We start from the raw sequence: 19,926 nt of genomic DNA on the forward strand, positions 1-19,926 counted from the left end.
TATAAATATTAAATTAACATAACTACACTTACCTTAGAATATTAGCGGCAGATCAACCAGGGTTTTTCCATACCTACTACCACCCTGTGCAATCAATGTCCGCACCAAATCAACCAGGGCCCTTCATTACCGACAAGCGCCCTGCGCGATCAGCGTTCTGTTTAAAAAGGGACCTCTCATAGCGCCCTTCGCGTTAACTAAGCGTACAGGTTTCCGCTCGGCCCCGCTTGTTGACATTTAGGCACTAAAAATAATTATATACTTATATAATAATCTCATTACTAAACATACGGCAGTCTGCCTCTCTCCAAATCATTTTGTTCCTCCTCATTTTCCATAATCTCAGTCCCATTAATCGCGGAAAAGTAAACAGGACGTAACAAGATATAAGTAACGATGTCAGAAATCGCAAATTTACGCAAAGCACGAGGCTACATAAAGGCAAAATTGACGAGGTTAACTTCGCAAGTATCGCAAATAGTTAACGAAATTGACGTCGAGGTCAACAAAGAGCAAGTGGAGACGAGGCTAGAAAAACTAGAAGAAATATATCGAGATTTTGAGGCCAATCAAAGGAAAATGCTAGAGGCATTGGGCGATTTCACCTCAGAGGATGTAACGGAGGAAGACCGCTTCGAGGAGAAATATTTCGAGGTAAAATCTTTATTAAAACAATTAATAAAGCAGACGTCCACGGATGGCACGGCATTGCGGAATACAGACGCGATTATGCAATTATTGCAACAGCAATCAGAAATAATACAACAAATAGGGCGTGACAACCCAAGCAACACTTCTACCGCCATGGCGCCACCATGGGCGGCAAGAGAGAACGAGACGTTAGCCGCAATTCTTTCTCGACAAACAGAAATTCTTGATCGCGTGGCTAATGCGTCAGGATCCAACAATATAGAGGCTAGAATTAAACTACCTACCAGTGATGCGATATTTCCCACAGCGGTCCCGGCTCCGCTGCCTCACACAACCTCACAGAAGCGCTACGTCACGTATCCGTGTGAGCTCGGCCGTTCAACCAATGGAAGAGAGCGAACGCTCCCTTCCACCGAGCCGACACAACAGACGATAAATGCATGCTACTTGCATGTTAAAAGCAAGCGTTTCTGATTCAGAAAAGAAATTCTGAGGCGAGTGGCTGGAATATTAGAGATCACCTGTTCGAAACCTGCTTCGTGCAACTTTTTTTTTCTTTTTTCCACATTTGTTTCTAACATAGTAAATTATTAGATAATATTTTTTTGCCCAAAAAAATAATATTTTCTATTTATTATTAATATTCGCATATATTAAACTAACAATTTTAGAAATAATACAGATCTGCTATTATTAATAGAAAAATGAAGTTATTTTACAATGTTACAACAAAGTGCTAATTTAACATATGCGAATATTTTTAATAAAGATAAAATAATTTTTTTTAGCCAAAAACATTATCTAATAATTTACTTAAAATAAATATCAAAAAAGGAAAAAAAGTTACAAAATCACAGTTTTCAAACACGAGATTTTTAATATTCTTGCCATTCGCCTTACTCGTTTAGCCATGCTTGTTATTTTACATTTATCAACATAAAAGATTACACGCCTGCAAAGCTTTTAATTATTTATTTTAAACTACTGCATATTAGCAAGAGTTACTGCAGTAACTACATATACATGTACTGTGGAGATTAGTGGAGGAACACAGTAGCATATTAAAACTGCAGTCAAATAGATGTAGATTGGTAATTTTATTAATACTATTAATAAGTAGTGGTCTTCCGCACCACCTTTGAGGTTCCACTTATGGCGCGTTCGATTTTTTTTAAGTGGATCGTCGCCTGGAGCCCTATTGTACCACTTTTTTTACACCTGTTATTTACAGGTTAAAATAATTTACAGTAGTTGACACTGTATTTTTGTATCTATATACTTACTGTACTTTGTATACTCACTGTACTTGTACTTTTGCGCGTTGCGCGTATATTGGCGAGTTGGGAAAATTACTTACTTTATAATTTTTTATAAATACAAAATATATTTTGTATTTATTATGCCTGCAATGCTATCAAGAGTAATGAGAAATACAAGGTGTCCCATTTTAAACAATCCACTCAAATATCTCAGAAACACCGAGTTAAATAATAAAATTTTTTAAATAAAAATTGTAGGATTTGGAGAGGGAAAAAATATAGGGATATTTGTTTGACCTTGGATGGAAGCGCTTCTGAGATTTGAAGGTCATTTTTATTTTTTTAAATGGAACCACTTTAATTTTTTTATATAAATCGATTTCTCATAATATTTGTCGTAAAAAGTTATAAAACTAGGATGGCCAAAAATTGAATGGTTTACAAGATATTTTATACTTTAATTTGACATAATTTTACATAAACTATAAAATATCTCGTTAAATATTCATTTTTCAATTATCTTACTTTAACACTTTTATGCACAAAATAATGAGAGGAATCAATTGGTGTAAAAAAATACATAGTTGACTTTAAGAAAAAAATATATATATTTAAGAAGAAAGTATATTATATCATATCTGCTAAATATAGCTTAAATATAGCTCTGCTAGATTTTTTCTTAAAGACAACTATGTGTTGAGTGGATTGTTTAAAATGGGACACCTTGTATTTCTCATTACTCTTGATAGCATTGCAGGCATAATAAATACAAAATATATTTTGTATTTATAAAAAATTATAAAGTAAGTAATTTTCCCAACTCGCCAATATACGCGCAACGCGCAAAAGTACAAGTACAGTGAGTATACAAAGTACAGTAAGTATATAGATACAAAAATACAGTGTCAACTACTGTAAATTATTTTAACCTGTAAATAACAGGTGTAAAAAAAAGTGGTACAATAGGGCTCCAGGCGACGATCCACTTAAAAAAAAATCGAACGCGCCATAAGTGGAACCTCAAAGGTGGTGCGGAAGACCACTACTTATTAATAGTATTAATAAAATTACCAATCTACATCTATTTGACTACAGTTTTAATATGCTACTGTGTTCCTCCACTAATCTCCACAGTACATGTATATGTAGTTACTGCAGTAACTCTTGCTAATATGCAGTAGTTTAAAATAAATAATTAAAAGCTTTGCAGGCGTGTAATCTTTTATGTTGATAAATGTAAAATAACAAGCATGGCTAAACGAGTAAGGCGAATGGCAAGAATATTAAAAATCTCGTGTTTGAAAACTGTGATTTTGTAACTTTTTTTCCTTTTTTGATATTTATTTTAAGTAAATTATTAGATAATGTTTTTGGCTAAAAAAAATTATTTTATCTTTATTAAAAATATTCGCATATGTTAAATTAGCACTTTGTTGCAACATTGTAAAATAACTTCATTTTTCTATTAACAATAGCAGATCTGTATTATTTCTAAAATTGTTAGTTTAATATATGCGAATATTAATAATAAATAGAAAATATTATTTTTTTGGGCAAAAAAATATTATCTAATAATTTACTATGTTAGAAACAAATGTGGAAAAAAGAAAAAAAAGTTGCACGAAGCAGGTTTCGAACAGGTGATCTCTAATATTCCAGCCACTCGCCTCAGAATTTCTTTTCTGAATCAGAAACGCTTGCTTTTAACATGCAAGTAGCATGCATTTATCGTCTGTTGTGTCGGCTCGGTGGAAGGGAGCGTTCGCTCTCTTCCATTGGTTGAACGGCCGAGCTCACACGGATACGTGACGTAGCGCTTCTGTGAGGTTGTGTGAGGCAGCGGAGCCGGGACCGCTGTGGGAAATATCGCATCACTGCTACCTACTATTAAGCTTCCGCGGTTCGATGGAAAAATAGAGGAGTGGAAATGCTTTTCGGACAGTTTTCGCTCTATTATATACAACAAACTACACTTATCTACTATCGAGAAATTTCAATATTTAGTTTCATCGCTTGCAGGAGACGCCGCGAAGATTATCGAATCTATTGAGTTAACTAATCAAAATTATGTGGCGGCGTGGAAATTATTGCAACAAAGATACGACGATCCTAGGTCACTTAAGAAAAAACATATTCAATGTCTATTTACAATGCTGACGGTGGTTAGAGAGTCTCCAAAGGCACTCCGAGATTTGATTGACTATACTTTAAGACATTTGCAAATGTTAAAGGTTTTAGGTTCACCTACAGACACATGGGATGAACTTATGCACATGATGGAAACCAGATTCGATGTAAGAACTCTTCAAACATGGGAAGAGGAAATAGAAAGGAACAATGATGCAAAGTTGGTTGATATGTTGGAATTTCTGAAAAAAAGATGTCAAACTCTAGAACGCATTGAGGCGAGATCCGCTGACAAAAACGAAAAATCTTATAAAGAAGGTGAATCTCGTGGTAAGGGATTCTCAGCAACAGGATCAAAACAGCATTTTATAGCAAAGGGTGCTATAAATCAAAGAACAGCTTCTTTAACCGCTTCTTTGAATTCAGGTAAGTGTTATTTCTGTAACGGAGATCACTAGATATATTTTTGTGAGAAATTTCTAGCTCTGCCGATATCCAGCCAAATCAAAGAGGTGCAACGATTAAAGTTGTGCATAAATTGCCTAAAAAACGATCATTACGTGAGAGCATGCAAAATGGGCTCATGCAAGGAGTGCGCAGCAAGACAATACGTTATGTCATCAATCAACAGATGGCAAAGTCTCAGCAAAATTAGAAGGCTCAAAACATCAGAATAAAGCTAACGACGTTCAGTCAAGCAGTAATGTAACGCTTCATCACGCATCAAATAATGTTAAGAGACGTCAAGTTCTTATGGCCACAGCAATTGTTGAAGCGACTCAGCGCAACGGTTCAAGTACACCGATTCGCGTGCTTCTTGATAGTGCGAGCGAAGCAAATTTTATTACGCAAGCGGCGCATAATAAGCTAGGTTTAAAGAGAGATAGAGTCACAGAAATAGTCACTAGTCTAAATGAAATAGAAAACAAAATTTACAATAGTTGCGATGTTCATGTCAAGTCAAAATGTTCCAATTTCGAGATTAACGCACAATGTTTGATCATACCCAAGATTACTAAAAATTTGCCAGCTGTAAAACTAAATTTTAATAAATTGCAAATACCAGGCAATCTTCAATTAGCCGATTCTAAGTTCTACAAGATAGGTCCAATAGACATGCTGATAGGCGCGGAATTTTTCTTTGACTTATTGGAAACAGGCAAAATTGAACTTAGCAAAAATCAATTAATTTTGCAAAATACTAAATTAGGATGGATAGTAGCAGGATCGATGCCGTCAATTGCTCTAGAAGGCTTAACTCACAAACAAGGTGCGATAAGTGCACTAGCAAGTTCACTGAAATCATGCGAAATATTAAATGACAACTTAAAAAGGTTCTGGAAATTGGAAAATTATGACAACGAAAAGGTACAAGTGCTATCAATAGATGAAAGAAAATGCGAGCAACACTTTGAGCGAACCACCACGCGTACCAGCGACGGTAGATTTGTATTAAGATTATCGTTCCGCGAGAATAATTTGTCCATTGGAAATAATAGAGAAATAGCATTTAAAAGATTGATTCATTTGGAACGCACACTAAAGAGCAATGATATAATTCGCGATCGTTACATTAAATTTATGCGCGAATACATTGAGTTAGGACATATGTCGATTGTAAACAAATCTATTAACAATTTTGCAAACTCGGTTTACCTACCACATCACGGAGTTCTCAAGGAGTCTAGCAGCAGTACTAAGCTGCGAGTCGTATTTGACGCTTCTGCCAAAAACAATCGTGGCGTGTCTTTGAACGATGCACTCCTTGTAGGGCCGGTATTGCAAGACAATTTAGTCGATATAATTGTACGCTTTCGATTTTGTAAGATTGCTTTGACGGCTGATTTACAGAAAATGTATCGTCAGGTGTTAGTTCAATCTGACGACCGTGATTTCCAACGCATTTTATGGCGATTTTCTTTCAATGAACCAATAAAGGAGTATCGTTTAAATACCGTCACATACGGACAAGCATGCGCTTCATATTTAGCAGTCCGATGCTTGAGACAATTAGCAGTAGAAGGAAGTGAACGTTATCCGCAAGCAGCATACGCCTTATTAAATGATACCTATGTCGATGGTATAATTTCTGGAGCGAATACAATAGAAGAAGCATGTATGCTACAAGAGCAACTATCTGAGCTATTGCGTGAAAGAGGATTCAAGGCTCATAAATGGTGCTCGAATTCGGAGGATGCGACTTTAACGAAAGTGCCGATAGATCTGCGAGAATCAAATTCAAACTTGAACATTGATGCGAACGATATCATTAGAACACTAGGAATCAAATGGAATCCGATCTCAGACGAATTTTAGTTTAATGTACAAATAACTGCGCATGCATCTACTAAGCGTAAAATGTTATCAGCGATTAGCAAACTATTCGATCCTCTAGGATTAATAGGTCCTGTTCTAACGGTAGCCAAAATTTTAATGCAAGGGCTTTGGGAAACCAAAATTGACTGGGACGATCCACTCCCAGAAGCGATTTTAGACAATTGGAAGGATTTTCAAGAGAATTTGAAGGAAGTGAATACCTTGCAAATACCTCGATTAATTGTTAGTTTACTAGAAGATAGTCGATTTTATATACAAGGTTTCTGCGATGCGTCCGAGAGCGCATATGGCGCGTGTCTCTACATACAATCGGTAAACAAGATTCATGGCAAGATAACGGTCAAACTATTATGTTCAAAGGCAAGAGTAGCCCCTCTAAAGAAGCAGTCAATACCCCGGCTAGAATTATGCAGTGCATTATTATTGGCAAGATTAATTGATAAGATTCGACAAGCGATTCATGTAAAAATTGAAGGAATATACGGGTGGACAGACTCCATGGTCGTATTGTACTGGCTTCGTGGAGATACTTCTCGATGGAAACCCTTTGTATCCCACCGCATAGCTGAAATTATCGAGATTTTGCCTGCCATTCATTGGAAGCATGTTAAGAGTTCTGAGAATCCTGCGGATTTAATATCAAGAGGAACTACGCCTTCTCGACTCAAGGATAGTCATTTGTGGTGGCAAGGCCCCGAGTGGTTAACCAATCCACACCTATTGGCAAGAAACAAAGAACTTTATTGGGAACTCACGGAAGATGAACTTTCTGAAGCAGAAGTGGAAGTTAAAAAGAAATCACGAGTTTGCAATCTAAATATGTATCAACCATCTGCGATTAGAATGTTAAATGAGACAATTGAAAGTTTAACTAAGGATTGTTCAACATTAACAAAGATTGAGCGTTCTTTCGGTTATTGTCTTAGATTTATATCTAATATTTGCAAGAAGAAGGAGAATAGGATCTTAGGCAGATTAACATTGCTAGAACTAAATAAGGCCCGACGGGAGTTAATTAAATATTCTCAGCGCATATACTTCGGAGAAGAATTAAAGAGTCTGCAAGATAAACGTCAACTGAGTCAATCAAGTCAATTACATCAACTACAAGCATTTTTGGATAAAGATGGTATTCTCAGGGTGGGCGGCCGACTTCAAGAGGCACCAGAAATTCGAAAGAAGGCACCCAATCTTGTTGCCTGCACAATGCAAAATTACACGTTTGCTGATTGAAAGAGAGCATCGTACTTTATTACATGCCAGTCAACAATTGTTATTAGCTTCAATACGCCAACAATATTGGCCATTAAACGCAAGAAACTTGGTGCGACGGATTTGCCGTTCTTGTGTCTGGTGCATCAGAAACAATCCAAAGGGATTAACGCAAGCAATGGGATCTTTACCTGTCGACAGAATTAAGCCTACGCGAGCATTCACTATTACTGGAGTGGATTTTGCCGGTCCAATAGTCACACTTGTCAACAAGGGACAAGGTCGGAGAACGTGAAAATCTTACATAGCATTATTTATATGCTTCTCCACAAGAGCTATTCATTTAGAAGCGACAAGTGAATTAACAACGGCAGCGTTTCTAGCTGCTTTGCGCAGATTCATAGGTCGTCGAGGTTTACCAAGCAAAATTTGCAGCGATAATGCTACAAATTTTATAGGCGCTAAGCGAGAGCTAAGTAAACTCTACGCATTCATATGTTCATCAATTAATGGAAGTGTTGGTGATGCCTTACAAGAAAGGGGTATAGAGTGGAGCTTCATCTCACTTTACCCACCTCATCTTGGTGGCTTATGGGAAGCAAGAGTAAAATCTTGCAAATATCATTTGAAACTAGTAATGGGCAACACTTTATTCACGTTCGAGGAATTAACTACGTCTCTAGTGCAAATTGAGGCATGCTTAAATTCAAGACCACTATCGCCTCTGTCTTCGGATCTATCAGATTTGCAACCTTTAACTCCGGGACATTTCCTCATAGGAGAGCCGTTGAATAGTCTTCCTGAGAACGACTTAACTGACGTTGGAATTAATCGCCTCGATAGATGGGAAAAAATCCAGCGTTCCGTCCAAGATTTTTGGAAACGGTGGGCGGTCGAGTACGTGTCCAATCTACAAAGTCGTGTTAAATGGAAATCAAGACAGGAAAATGTGAAGATCAACGATCTCGTTCTTCTGAAGGATGATAATCTTCCGCCCTTAAAATGGAAAACGGGTCGCGTAACCGAGCTTCATGCTGGCAAGGATAATTTAGTGCGAGTCGTGATCGTACGCACAGCAAATGATATTTGTAAACGAGCTATAGCCAAACTTTGTAAACTACATGTAAGCGATGATACCGATAAAAAAGATTAGTAATCTAATCTTGGTGGGCGGTGTGTTAGCGACGCTTTTAGTTCATAAACCGCGCTCGAAAACAAACGAGGATCGCGCGGACGTGTAACACGGAGTGTGTGTGTGAACATGTACTGAGAGTAGGAGATAAGTAAGTGTGGTAAGAAGTATTAATAAAGCAAAGTTTAATTTCATGCAAGTATCATTCATTATCAAAAATAACATCCATAACTCCCTAATTATAACGATATAAATCTATAACATTAATAATGTATTACATGTTGAAGCAAACTATTGTTTTATTAAACAAAAAAAGTTCCTGTTCTTAAAATAAAAAATAATATTTACATAATCGAAATATAATAGCGTTTTCGATTATACAGGATTTGAACGACCCAGGGTTGATCAATCACTATTTTACTATAAATGCAAGTCTTTCATTGGTGGAGAGGTTGCAATGACGTCATTAACCAACCCTGGGTCGTTCAAATCCTGTATAATCGAAAACGCTATAAGACGTTCTAAAGATGTCGTGAGACTAACAAGGAAAGTACTCGAGGTGTCCCTTGCCGATTTTTATTATTTTTTTCCAAATTGTGATTTTTATCCCTCCTCGTGACACACATTTTTTAATTGGATTCGTCCAAAAAGATTGCATTTTTTTACATGAAACAATTAAATCGGACAATTGATCAATCAAATTTGACACCTCCTACTTTGGAGGGCTGTTTCACTCCCTAAAAATGTTTTTCCGCTAAAAAATATGTTTTTCCGCTAAAATAAAAAAAAAAACGTCCCGCTTATATTTTAGTCAACAACAACAACTGCAAAATTATCGAGTACCTTCCTTGTAAGAATTTCGTAAGACGTCTTTAAAACGATACAATGTTGTCTGGCGTTTTTAACACGTACAAAACGTGACGCACTTATTAAGAAACGTACAGAAACGTACTTATTAAGTTATTTTTCAATGAGTTTTCGCAAGATATTGAAATTATAAAAACGTACAATTGTTATAAAACTGCAAATTTACAAAAACATTTTAAAATCATTTATTATTATTAAGTGCTCAGACAGATTTGTAGCATTTCTTTATAATGTATATTTTAATTACTAAATTATTACATACTTCTTTTATACTATATAATAAAATCGATTTTCTTTATCAAATAACACTGAATTGATTTTGTTCCGCTTATTCGTTTCCAATAATCATCCTATACAATACAAAAATAAAATATTCACTCCTAAAATTTTTTTATAAATTATGAGGCACAACAAAAGTAATTTTGAAAATCCCCAAAATAATTAATTTTTAATTAATGCACAAGGTCTATTCAAATCATTTTCTAATGAAAGTACATGATATTTAATCATTACCTGCACATTGGTTTATGTAATATAAAGTAGAAAAAAGCAGAATAAAAATAAAAGGAAAATTAAATAATGGTTTTTTATCTGTAAAAAGACATTTAAAAAAAATCTATTTTTGTTAATGTTTTAAAATTTTTTTATCAATTGTGTTATTGCGTTTTTGGTTCTCAAACTGTAAACTTCTAAATTGTTTGCCGTTTAAAATAAGAATTTTATTTTTGTATGAACATTATAGCGTTTTCGATTATACAGGATTTGAACGACCCAGGGTTGGTTAATGACGTCATTGCAACCTCTCCACCAATGAAAGACTTGCATTTATAGTAAAATAGTGATTGATCAACCCTGGGTCGTTCAAATCCTGTATAATCGAAAACGCTATTAGATTACACAATATTAATACCAAATAATAATATACAAACATACATATACAGGGTGTCCCGCGTAAGTTGTACCACCGGGAACTGGGAGGTAGATGGGATTAAAATAAATATAAAAATCCTTTACCGTTTTACGATATTTGCAATAATAAACGAGATATTAATTTTTACAATTGGACTAATGAGAGAGCGTCGAGAGAAGCGCTTGAGCCGCTCGAGGTCTAGCCCGGCCTAGTCTATCATACATTGGGTGTTTACGATAATTCAAGTTCGAGTTAGTTTCACTAGGACCGAAAAATGAGATAGACATAACCATCTAGAATCTTTATGATTTATGACAACTCGACGCTGTCTTGTATTGGGTGTTTACGATAATTCAAGTTCGAGTTAGTTTCACTAGGACCGAAAAATGAGATAGACATAATCATCTAGAACCTTTATGATTCATGACAACTCGACGCTGTCTTGTATTGCTTGAGTTAAATTCATTGAATTTGTTGAGTTTATTGAGCAAATTTTATTGTAATAGAAAAATGTCAACTGCAAATCAGTCTATGAAAGAAACAAATAATGTTGGTATGTATGTTGGTATACCTCTTTAATAAATTAATAATAATATAATTAATAATAATAATAAATGACATTTTTCTATTACAATAAAATTTGCTCAATAAACTCAATAAATTCAATGAATATAACTCAAGCAATACAAGACAGCGTCGAGTTGTCATGAATCATAAAGGTTCTAGATGGTTATGTCTATCTCATTTTTTGACCCTAGTGAAACTAACTCGAATTTGAATTATCGTAAACACCCATCGCTTGAGTTAAATTAATTGAATTTGTTGAGTTTATAGAGCAAATTTTATTGTAATAAAAAAATGTCAACTGCAAATCAGTCTATGAAAGAAACAAATAATGTTGGTATGTATGTTGGTATACCTCTTTAATAGATATAATTATATATATATGTATATAATTATATTTATTAAACTCAACAAATTCAATGAATTTAACTCAAGCAATACAAGACAGCGTCGAGTTGTCATGAATCATAAAGGTTCTAGATGGTTATGTATATCTCATTGTCGGTCCTAGTGAAACTAACTCGAACTTGAATTATCGTAAACACCCATTGGCTGCGGGCGGCGCGTTGGAAAGGCAAGAGGGGGAACGCGCCGTGGCTCGGCGCTCGGCTCACGTCTCGCCGCACCGCGCCGAGCCGGGCTAGATCTCGAGCGGCTGGAGCGCTTATCTCAACGCGCTCTCATTAGTCCAAATGTAAAAATTAATATCTCGTTTATTATTGCGAATATCGTAAAACGGTAAAGGACTTTTATATTTATTTCAATTCCATCTACCTCCCAGTTCTCGGTGGTACAACTTACGCGAGACACCCTGTATATTTAAACTAATTATTACAAGAAAATATACCCTGATAGCACAAAAGGATTTCAGTAATGTTTCAGAGACATAAACACTGAAATCTTGAAACTGTTTCAGTTATGTTGCGCAATGTTTTTGGAATGTCTTTGCCAGATTGCAGCAATGTCAAAATGTCCGCTTTGGTCCACGAAAAACGTTTCTGCAATATTATGGAAATCTTTCTAGAAGCTTTCAATGAGGTTACTGTAATGTTCTTTTTAGTTTTATTAGACATTGCAGAAATCTAACAAATACGTGAAAAATTAATTATTATTGTTTAAATAAAACACAATTAATTTTTATGAATCACAGCTTTATTTTTATATTATATAAATTTTTTTATTGCACTGAATTGCATAAAATATGGCACCAAGTTTATAAAGTAAATTTATATCTTATATTTGTTTTCTTTATTTTATACTCTTCCTATATTGCATCATCAGCATCCGCTGTCTTCTGATTTTTACTGAAAATTAAAAAAGTTATCCGATGAAAATAACAAAATAAAATGTTTTGTTTGTTTAAAAATAAAAACAAATAAGGAAAAGTTTGTATTTAAGTGCACACCTTCCACACACTATATATTTATTTATCTATCACCTAACTATGACACACACACGCACGCACGCACAAAAAATAATTCAATATTAAAATTTAACATATTAGAAAAATTGCAGAAAAAATATCTCATTTTATAATCAATTATATTTTATATTGTGTATATATGTAATCTAATAAAAACTTATTAATTATATCTAATTATCAGAAACTTATACGTTTTCTTTTGTTCCAGACTGCGTTCATATTTTAAAGTGGCTTGCACAAGCTATTTGGAAATTTGGCATATTGTTTCTTGTTCCGTCACTTTATCATCCGTAATACGCACAGCTTCTAAAACAGTTACATTAATACTTGTATTTCTAATAATATCCCAGCAAACACAGAACATTGCAGCAACATTGTGGCAATGTTGCAATATTGCTGTAATGTTGCTACAATGTTGCAACATCGCCGCAATGTTACTGCAATGTTCTGTGTTTACTGGGTATAACTTTAGTATAAACTTAACATTATACCAAAAACATTGCTGGTTGTTTAGTGTGTGCGCGCGTATTTGTATCGCGCGCCTTTTTCCGTGTTTTGTTTGGCTGCGTGAGGGGAACCCCTCAAATATCGTGCCCCTCCTTTAGTGTGAAGCGGATGGGTGTGCCGCGCGCCAAGAGTAGTAGTAGAAGCGCCTCTCTAAGTGTATCACGACTTGTAAAAAATAGCGTCCGCATACGCAAGGAATCTTTTAAATAAAGAAACCTATTAAAATTATACATGGTCCTTCGAGCCAGATTAGTGATTCGGATTGGAAATATTGAGTTTAGCAACGAGTCGTGTACACTCAAGGCATGCCAAGAATTTCTGGATGCCATAGAGAGATTATTGTTCGCCATTATTGAAAGCACATTACACGTGCATCTCGCATTCGTTGCTATTTGGTTGCAATTTGGTTTGCAAAGCAACGATTTATCGCAATCTCGAGCGTCATTCTTTGATTCCCAACGGAATATTGAAACGCACGAGTCATTTACATAACCTTTCGACGTCATTGCATTGGACTGAAACAGAAGCACTTCAATGTGACCATAACCTCGGACGTAACGTGGATCGGCATCAGCATCGGCACCAGCATCGGCACCAGTCAAGGAACTTTTCGCACCGTCGACAATTGAAGTGAGAGGAACATAATACGGTGGATATTTGGACATTGCCGGCGCTTCGGACATCGCATCAATCGAGAGCGTCACATCGCATCGAATCTACACGCAAGTAGTATAAGGCTAGCGATACATTGTAGTGAAAAGAATCTATAACATTTTGTCAATTGTATTAGTCATAATCTTAGGCTATCGTTTGTCAACTAACAGTTAGTTTATCGTCGTTCACAAAATGTCAGCACTCTCAGCAACCGAAGCGAGAAACAAGCGCAAGACCATTAAGGCCATGGTCACGCGAATCAGACATTTCATAGAGGCCTCGGATTCTACTCAATTGTCAAGTTTCGATTTAACAGAACGAAGCAAAAAATTGCATAATTTATGGGATCAATACGATGAGATACAAACGCGTATTGAAACATTAGATCTCGCGAGTAATGGAGATAGAGACGAAGCCGCTTTGCATAAGCATCACAGTGACGAACGTGCTAATTTTGAAACAACGTATTTCAATCTCGTAGCTTGTCTAGAAGCAAATATTCATAATTTGGAACGCCGTGAAAATCGGGAGAACGCCGAACCTCAGAATTCTGTCGCACAACTTCACAATAATCCTATGTCGTCTCAACTTCGCTTACCAAAAATTGAATTACCATCCTTCACAGGAAATTCTGAGGATTGGTATACCTTTTATGACTCATTTGAGAAATTGATCAATTCTAATCCACATCTTTCTGAAATCCAGAAATTCCATTATTTGAGATCGTCTCTCAAGGGTGAAGCTGCTGAGGTCATAAAGGCATTCGAAATCACAACCGAAAATTACAAGGAGGCATGGGAACTACTGATTGAACGATATGACAATCGGCGACGCATCGTTCAAGGTCATATCAAATCGCTGTTCGATTTACCAGTCATGTCTAAGGAAAATCATTCGCAATTGCGTGTCTTACTCGATGGGGTTTGCAAGCACTTACGTGCGCTCAGAGCGTTGGAAAGGCTTGTCGAAAAGTGGGACGATCTTATTATTTATTTGGTCACTTCCAAATTGGATGCAGCCACGAAAAAGGAGTGGGAAATCAGTCGTTCGGACTCTTCGATTCCCACTTTCAAACAGCTCAAGGATTTTCTTCTTCAAAGATGTCTGGCTTTAGAAGCTATTGTAAGCAAGTCTACTAGCACGTCCCTTACAGGTAATAATGTTGCATTGCCAAAGACAAAAAGGACAGTGACAAATGCAGCCACAGCAAATCTTGCATGCGAATGTTGTAAAGAGAATCACTTCATTTATCAATGTGACTCGTTCAAAAAATTGCCTGTAGACAAGCGTTTTAAAATCGTAAAGAATTCACGTTTATGCATCAATTGTCTAAAAACTAACAAGCATCAAGCCAAAACTTGTCCTTCTTCGTCTTGTCGCAAGTGTCAAAAGACGCACAACACTCTGTTGCATTTTGAATCAAATACAGAACCAGAGATCAATCAAAATGTATCTTCAGATAACAAGGAAATGTCTATTCCTGTAGTCACACAATGTTCGTTACAAAATCCCTCGAAAATACTCCTATCTACCGCAATAATACACGTAGAAGATTCAAGGGGCAAGGCTCATGCCTGCCGAGCATTATTAGATAGCGGCTCGCAGCTAAATTTTGTAACTGAGGATTTCGCCAAAAGGTTGCGCTTGAATAAACAATTCATAAATATGCCAATTTCGGGCATTGCACAGGGTAGTATCAATGCAAAAAATTCAATCAATCTAACAATACAGTCTCGATTTAATAGATATCGAGATCGATTAAATTGCATTATCTTGCCGAACATAACTTAAAAATTGCCACAAGACTTTATTCATCTTTCGCGATTCAAAATCCCTCCGAATATTCAATTAGCAGATCCTAATTTTAACGTACCTAATGACATTGATCTCTTGATAGGAGCCGAGGTATTTTGGCAACTCTTATCCATAGGCCATATTAAGGCGTGTCAGGATCATCCTACAATCCAAAAAACGAAACTTGGTTGGATTCTTTCGGGTCATATCGTTGACCCTCTCGTTCAGAGAAAAAGAAAGGCTGCTTTTTGTCATGTAAGTACAATTGACGATCTTAACAAGGCCATCTCCAAATTTTGGCAAGTAGAAGACAATTATCGTCATAACACAAATGTCTTTTCACCTGAGGAGCTCGCTTGTGAGACACTTTTTCAGGAAAGCACTCTGCGAAATGATGAGGGTAGGTTCATCGTCAAACTTCCCATCAGAAATGATATAATCTCGCAAGTAGGCGAATCCAGAGAAATTGCAGAACGTAGATTTTTCGCATTGGAAAGACGATTATCGAAACAACCTGATATTTATGAGGAGTATCGTAGATTTATGCGTGAATATCAGGACCTTAATTACATGAATCCGATTGAAGTAACAGCAGAGCATGATAACAATATTCAATATTATTTGCCTCATCACGCAGTTCTGAACAATACAAGCACCACAACCAAGCTGCGTGTTGTCTTTGACGCCTCGTGCAAATCTAAGTCGGGAAAGTCATTAAATGACGCTTTGCTTGTTGGTCCTACCATCCAACAGGATTTATTCTCAATCTTATCTCGTTTTCGTACATTTCGCTTTGCAATGACAGCCGACATTGCAAAGATGTATAGACAAGTTCTTGTTGATCCATCTCAGCGATGCCTTCAACGTATTTTTTGGCGTGATACTCCACAGCATAAGTTGAAAACGTTCGAACTCGCCACTATAACATATGGCACAGCTTCAGCATCATTCTTAGCTATACACTGTTTACAAGAACTCGCACAAGAGGGTTCGACTTTATTTCCAATAGGATCAAAAATCATTTTGAGAGATTTTTATGTTGATGATATGCTCACTGGTGCTTCCACTCTAAATGAGGCTTTACATATCAAGGAGCAAACAATGGCCCTACTTCAAAAAGGTGGCTTCAAATTAAGAAAGTGGTTCTCGAATAATTCTCTACTGCAAGACGAGTGTCTTGCAATTGACAAGGAAATCGATGCGGGAAATGAATGTGATAAAACTCGTGCCTTAGGAGTGTTTTGGAATTGCAAACGAGACACTTTCAACTTTGTAAATTCTAATAATTATCAATCATCAATAAAGCCAACCAAACGAAACATTTTAGCGAGAATTGCATCAATCTTTGATCCCTTGGGCTTTTTAGGCTCTGTAATAGTAGTTGGAAAGCTTATCATGCAGGAATTATGGTTGCTAAAAATCGATTGGGATGAATCAATTCCCATGGATCTTATCACGAAATGGCAAGATTATGAGCAGCAATTAAAATGCTTAAGCAATATTGAAATACCCCGCAAGATAACAGTTGATGAGCCAAAACTTCTTGAAATACATGGTTTTGCCGATGCCAGTCAGCAAGCCTACGAGGCATGCGTATATCTACGCTCTTTATCTCCTAACGGTGAGTTTAAAGCTCATATGATCGCATCCAAATCTCGTGTGTCTCCGGTTAAGAGTATCTCAATCCCGCGTTTAGAGCTCTGCGGAGCACTTTTGCTTGCTCAGCTAATCGACAAATTACATAGATGTTTAGATCTCGAAGGCTACATACTATTGGACTGACTCTAGTATCGTTCTGCACTGGCTAAGAGGAGTTAGTCGTAATTGGACAACCTTTGTCGCCAATCGCGTAGGCGAAATTCAATCGCTGTCATTGATTGAGAATTGGCGGCATGTATCGAGTAAGGAGAACCCAGCAGACTTACTTTCGAGGGGCGTTATGCCCGAACTGTTAGCACAATCAACGACTTGGTGGCACGGGCCTGAGTGGTTGGAAGGTATGGACTCTGGATGGCCTGTTTCTGTCATAGACGCGCCAAACGATATCCCGGAAAAAAGGGGATCTAGCAAATCTTGTTCCTCTTTCATCGTCACTTTGGAATCAAAATTCGATATATTTGAGAAATATTCAAGCTATAAAAAACTCATAAGAATCTTTGCATTCTGCTTGCGATTCATCAATGCAATCAAACATAAGCAAAATAAATTCAATCATAAGTGTTCAAACGATAACTTGATTAAACAAGTACCACCATGTTCCAATGAAGAGTTAGAAAACGCCAAATTGGCTCTCGTTAAAATAGTGCAAAGAAGTTCGTTCAAAAGGGAGATTGACGATATTTCTAAATTCGGTGTCGTAAACAGGAAAAGCTCGGTATTAAAGTTAAATCCTTATCTAGACGCGAATGGAATTCTGAGGGTTGGTGGTCGTCTGAAGCACTCAAAATTATCATATGATGCAAAACATCCTATTTTAATACCCGGTCGTCATAGCTTTACCCGGCTAATTGTAATTCATGAACATACCCGATTGCTTCATGCTGGGGCTCAAATGACTCTGTCCGCGATTCGACAAAATTTTTGGCCATGCATTGGGCGTAGTGTCGTGCGTAATATTATAAGTAAATGCGTAATCTGCTTCCGTAATGTTCCCAAGTTATCCAATACCCTAATGGGAGATTTACCTGAATCTCGCGTTAGTGTCTTCAAGAGACCCTTTGAAAAATGCGGAGTCGACTATGCAGGTCCGATGTATTATAAAGAAGGGCAGCGTAAAAATTCGCGATTAGTCAAATGTTTCATTTCTATATTTGTATGTTTTGCGACAAAGGCGGTACATATAGAATTAGTTGGCGACCTTACTACGGAGACTTTTTTGAATGCGCTGAAACGATTTATTTCCCGAAGAGGTCGACCAAGTGACATTTACTCTGATAATGGCTTGAATTTCGTCGGTGCTGAGCATCAACTTAGCGAACTGTACGACATTCTCAATGATGATAAGTCAAGAAGAAAAATAATTGAAAATACAAGCGGTGAACGTATAAACTGGCATTTCATTCCACCGAGGGCCCCACACATGGGAGGGCTTTGGGAAGCAGCAGTAAAGGCCGCAAAATTTCATATCAAACGCATTATCGAAGGGGCTTCATTGCGCTACGATGAATTCTTGACACTACTATATTAGTACAGATTGAGGCCATTCTCAACTCGAGACCGCTTACTCCATTATCAGCGGATCCAAACGATCTGTCAGTTCTCACAGCAGCGCATTTTTTGATAGGTTGTCCTATCACGTCGTATCCAGAAGCAAGTCTGGAAGGATTAAATGAGAATCGATTAACAAGATGGCAACGCATCGAACAATTACGCCAAAATTTTTGGAGGCGATGGACCAAAGAATATTTACATAATTGTCAGCAACGGAGCAAGTGGAACACGGTTGGAGTTCCTGTGACAGTAGGACAATTAGTAATAGTGCAAGAAGACAATTTGCCTCCGTTAGTCTGGGCTTTAGGTCGGATTGAAGAAACTTGTCCAGGAGATGATGGAATAGTGCGCGCAGCATTAGTGCGTACCGCTAAGGGTATTTACAAACGCCCTATTACTAAACTTTGTATGCTTTCTATAGATTAAGTCTCGTCAGCGTTTATTTTTCCTTGCGTTCATTCACATAGTATATAAGTTTTGCTCAAGTTAGCGTAATATCATATATTTTCATATGCACTAATTTTGGGTTTGTTAATTGAAAGCACTGGCTTTCAAGGCGGCCGGTATGTGCGCGCGTATTTGTATCGCGCGCCTTTTTCCGTGTTTTGTTTGGCTGCGTGAGGGGAACCCCTCAAATATCGTGCCCCTCCTTTAGTGTGAAGCGGATGGGTGTGCCGCGCGCCAAGAGTAGTAGTAGAAGCGCCTCTCTAAGTGTATCACGACTTGTAAAAAATAGCGTCCGCATACGCAAGGAATCTTTTAAATAAAGAAACCTATTAAAATTATACATAGTGATTGTCCAAATGTGTGGCAAGGTCCGTTATTGCTCATTTGTCTTGTGTGATTAAAGGAAAAACTAAAGACCAGCAAATTAAAAACATGAATTGACCAAATCATGTTTATTGCAAAAGATATCGTCAGAGATGTGCTCCATAATTTGTTTTCTACCGCTCCATCTGTCTAGTCCGTCGGATTTCGCTTTCTTTTAGATCAGGGGTCGGAATTATTTCATCTTTTCGGCCGATTCTCGTGGTATACGCCTTCTTCTCTCTCCTTACCGCGCGCGCGGCAGCCGCTTGGGCCAGCGCCGCCGAGCATTAGGAGCGGCGCTATAAGGATAGGAAAAGAGGTGTATACCACGAGAATCGGCCGAAAAGATAAAATAATTCCGAGCCCTGTTTTAGATGATCTCGAATTTGTTGATTTCTTGAATTGCTATAGATGTCGCAGGACTGCTACGGATTGTTTAAGACTGCCTCGATCTACTTAAAACAGTGTA

The 19,926-nt window shown here is 37.0% G+C and overlaps 4 protein-coding genes across 4 annotated transcripts; all 4 read left to right on the forward strand.

Moving 5' to 3' along the window:
• Positions 1 to 396: 396 nt before the first annotated feature.
• Positions 397 to 6,353, forward strand: LOC137001742 (uncharacterized). The gene is made up of 3 exons (XM_067360866.1): positions 397 to 960; positions 4,142 to 4,463; positions 4,603 to 6,353. The coding sequence occupies exons 1-3, from the start codon at positions 397 to 399 to the stop codon at positions 6,351 to 6,353; spliced, it is 2,637 nt and encodes an 878-aa protein (XP_067216967.1).
• Positions 6,354 to 6,395: 42 nt separating this feature from the next.
• Positions 6,396 to 7,607, forward strand: LOC105669360 (uncharacterized). The gene has a single exon (XM_012362257.2). The coding sequence runs from the start codon at positions 6,396 to 6,398 to the stop codon at positions 7,605 to 7,607; it is 1,212 nt and encodes a 403-aa protein (XP_012217680.2).
• Positions 7,608 to 7,764: 157 nt separating this feature from the next.
• Positions 7,765 to 8,739, forward strand: LOC137001743 (uncharacterized). The gene is made up of 2 exons (XM_067360867.1): positions 7,765 to 7,867; positions 8,045 to 8,739. The coding sequence occupies exons 1-2, from the start codon at positions 7,765 to 7,767 to the stop codon at positions 8,737 to 8,739; spliced, it is 798 nt and encodes a 265-aa protein (XP_067216968.1).
• A 5,096-nt stretch (positions 8,740 to 13,835) lies between these two features.
• On the forward strand, positions 13,836 to 19,073 carry LOC105679425 (uncharacterized). Its single transcript, XM_067360869.1, has 4 exons — positions 13,836 to 15,333; positions 15,448 to 17,058; positions 17,291 to 18,478; positions 18,625 to 19,073. Exons 1-4 carry the CDS (start codon positions 13,836 to 13,838, stop codon positions 19,071 to 19,073), a joined length of 4,746 nt encoding a protein of 1,581 aa, XP_067216970.1.
• Positions 19,074 to 19,926: the final 853 nt, after the last annotated feature.

This window comes from Linepithema humile, chromosome 8 (genome assembly GCF_040581485.1).
Source record: "Linepithema humile isolate Giens D197 chromosome 8, Lhum_UNIL_v1.0, whole genome shotgun sequence".
Classification (NCBI taxonomy): domain Eukaryota; kingdom Metazoa; phylum Arthropoda; class Insecta; order Hymenoptera; family Formicidae; genus Linepithema; species Linepithema humile.

Excerpts from the sequence above, each read along its gene's own strand:
- LOC137001742 (XM_067360866.1), top strand. The coding sequence starts at position 397 with ATGTCAGAAATCGCAAATTTACGCAAAGCACGAGGCTACATAAAGGCA. Across the intron at positions 961-4,141 it reads ATGCGATATTTCCCACAGCG|GTTTTAGGTTCACCTACAGA; the intron begins GTCCCGGCTCCG and ends CAAATGTTAAAG. Across the intron at positions 4,464-4,602 it reads AACCGCTTCTTTGAATTCAG|AGCATGCAAAATGGGCTCAT; the intron begins GTAAGTGTTATT and ends TCATTACGTGAG.
- LOC105669360 (XM_012362257.2), top strand. The coding sequence starts at position 6,396 with ATGTTATCAGCGATTAGCAAACTATTCGATCCTCTAGGATTAATAGGT.
- LOC105679425 (XM_067360869.1), top strand. The coding sequence starts at position 13,836 with ATGTCAGCACTCTCAGCAACCGAAGCGAGAAACAAGCGCAAGACCATT. Across the intron at positions 17,059-17,290 it reads ACGCTCTTTATCTCCTAACG|GCGAAATTCAATCGCTGTCA; the intron begins GTGAGTTTAAAG and ends CCAATCGCGTAG. Across the intron at positions 18,479-18,624 it reads TGAAAATACAAGCGGTGAAC|TACAGATTGAGGCCATTCTC; the intron begins GTATAAACTGGC and ends CTACTATATTAG.
- LOC137001743 (XM_067360867.1), top strand. The coding sequence starts at position 7,765 with ATGGGATCTTTACCTGTCGACAGAATTAAGCCTACGCGAGCATTCACT. Across the intron at positions 7,868-8,044 it reads ACTTGTCAACAAGGGACAAG|GCGCTAAGCGAGAGCTAAGT; the intron begins GTCGGAGAACGT and ends CAAATTTTATAG.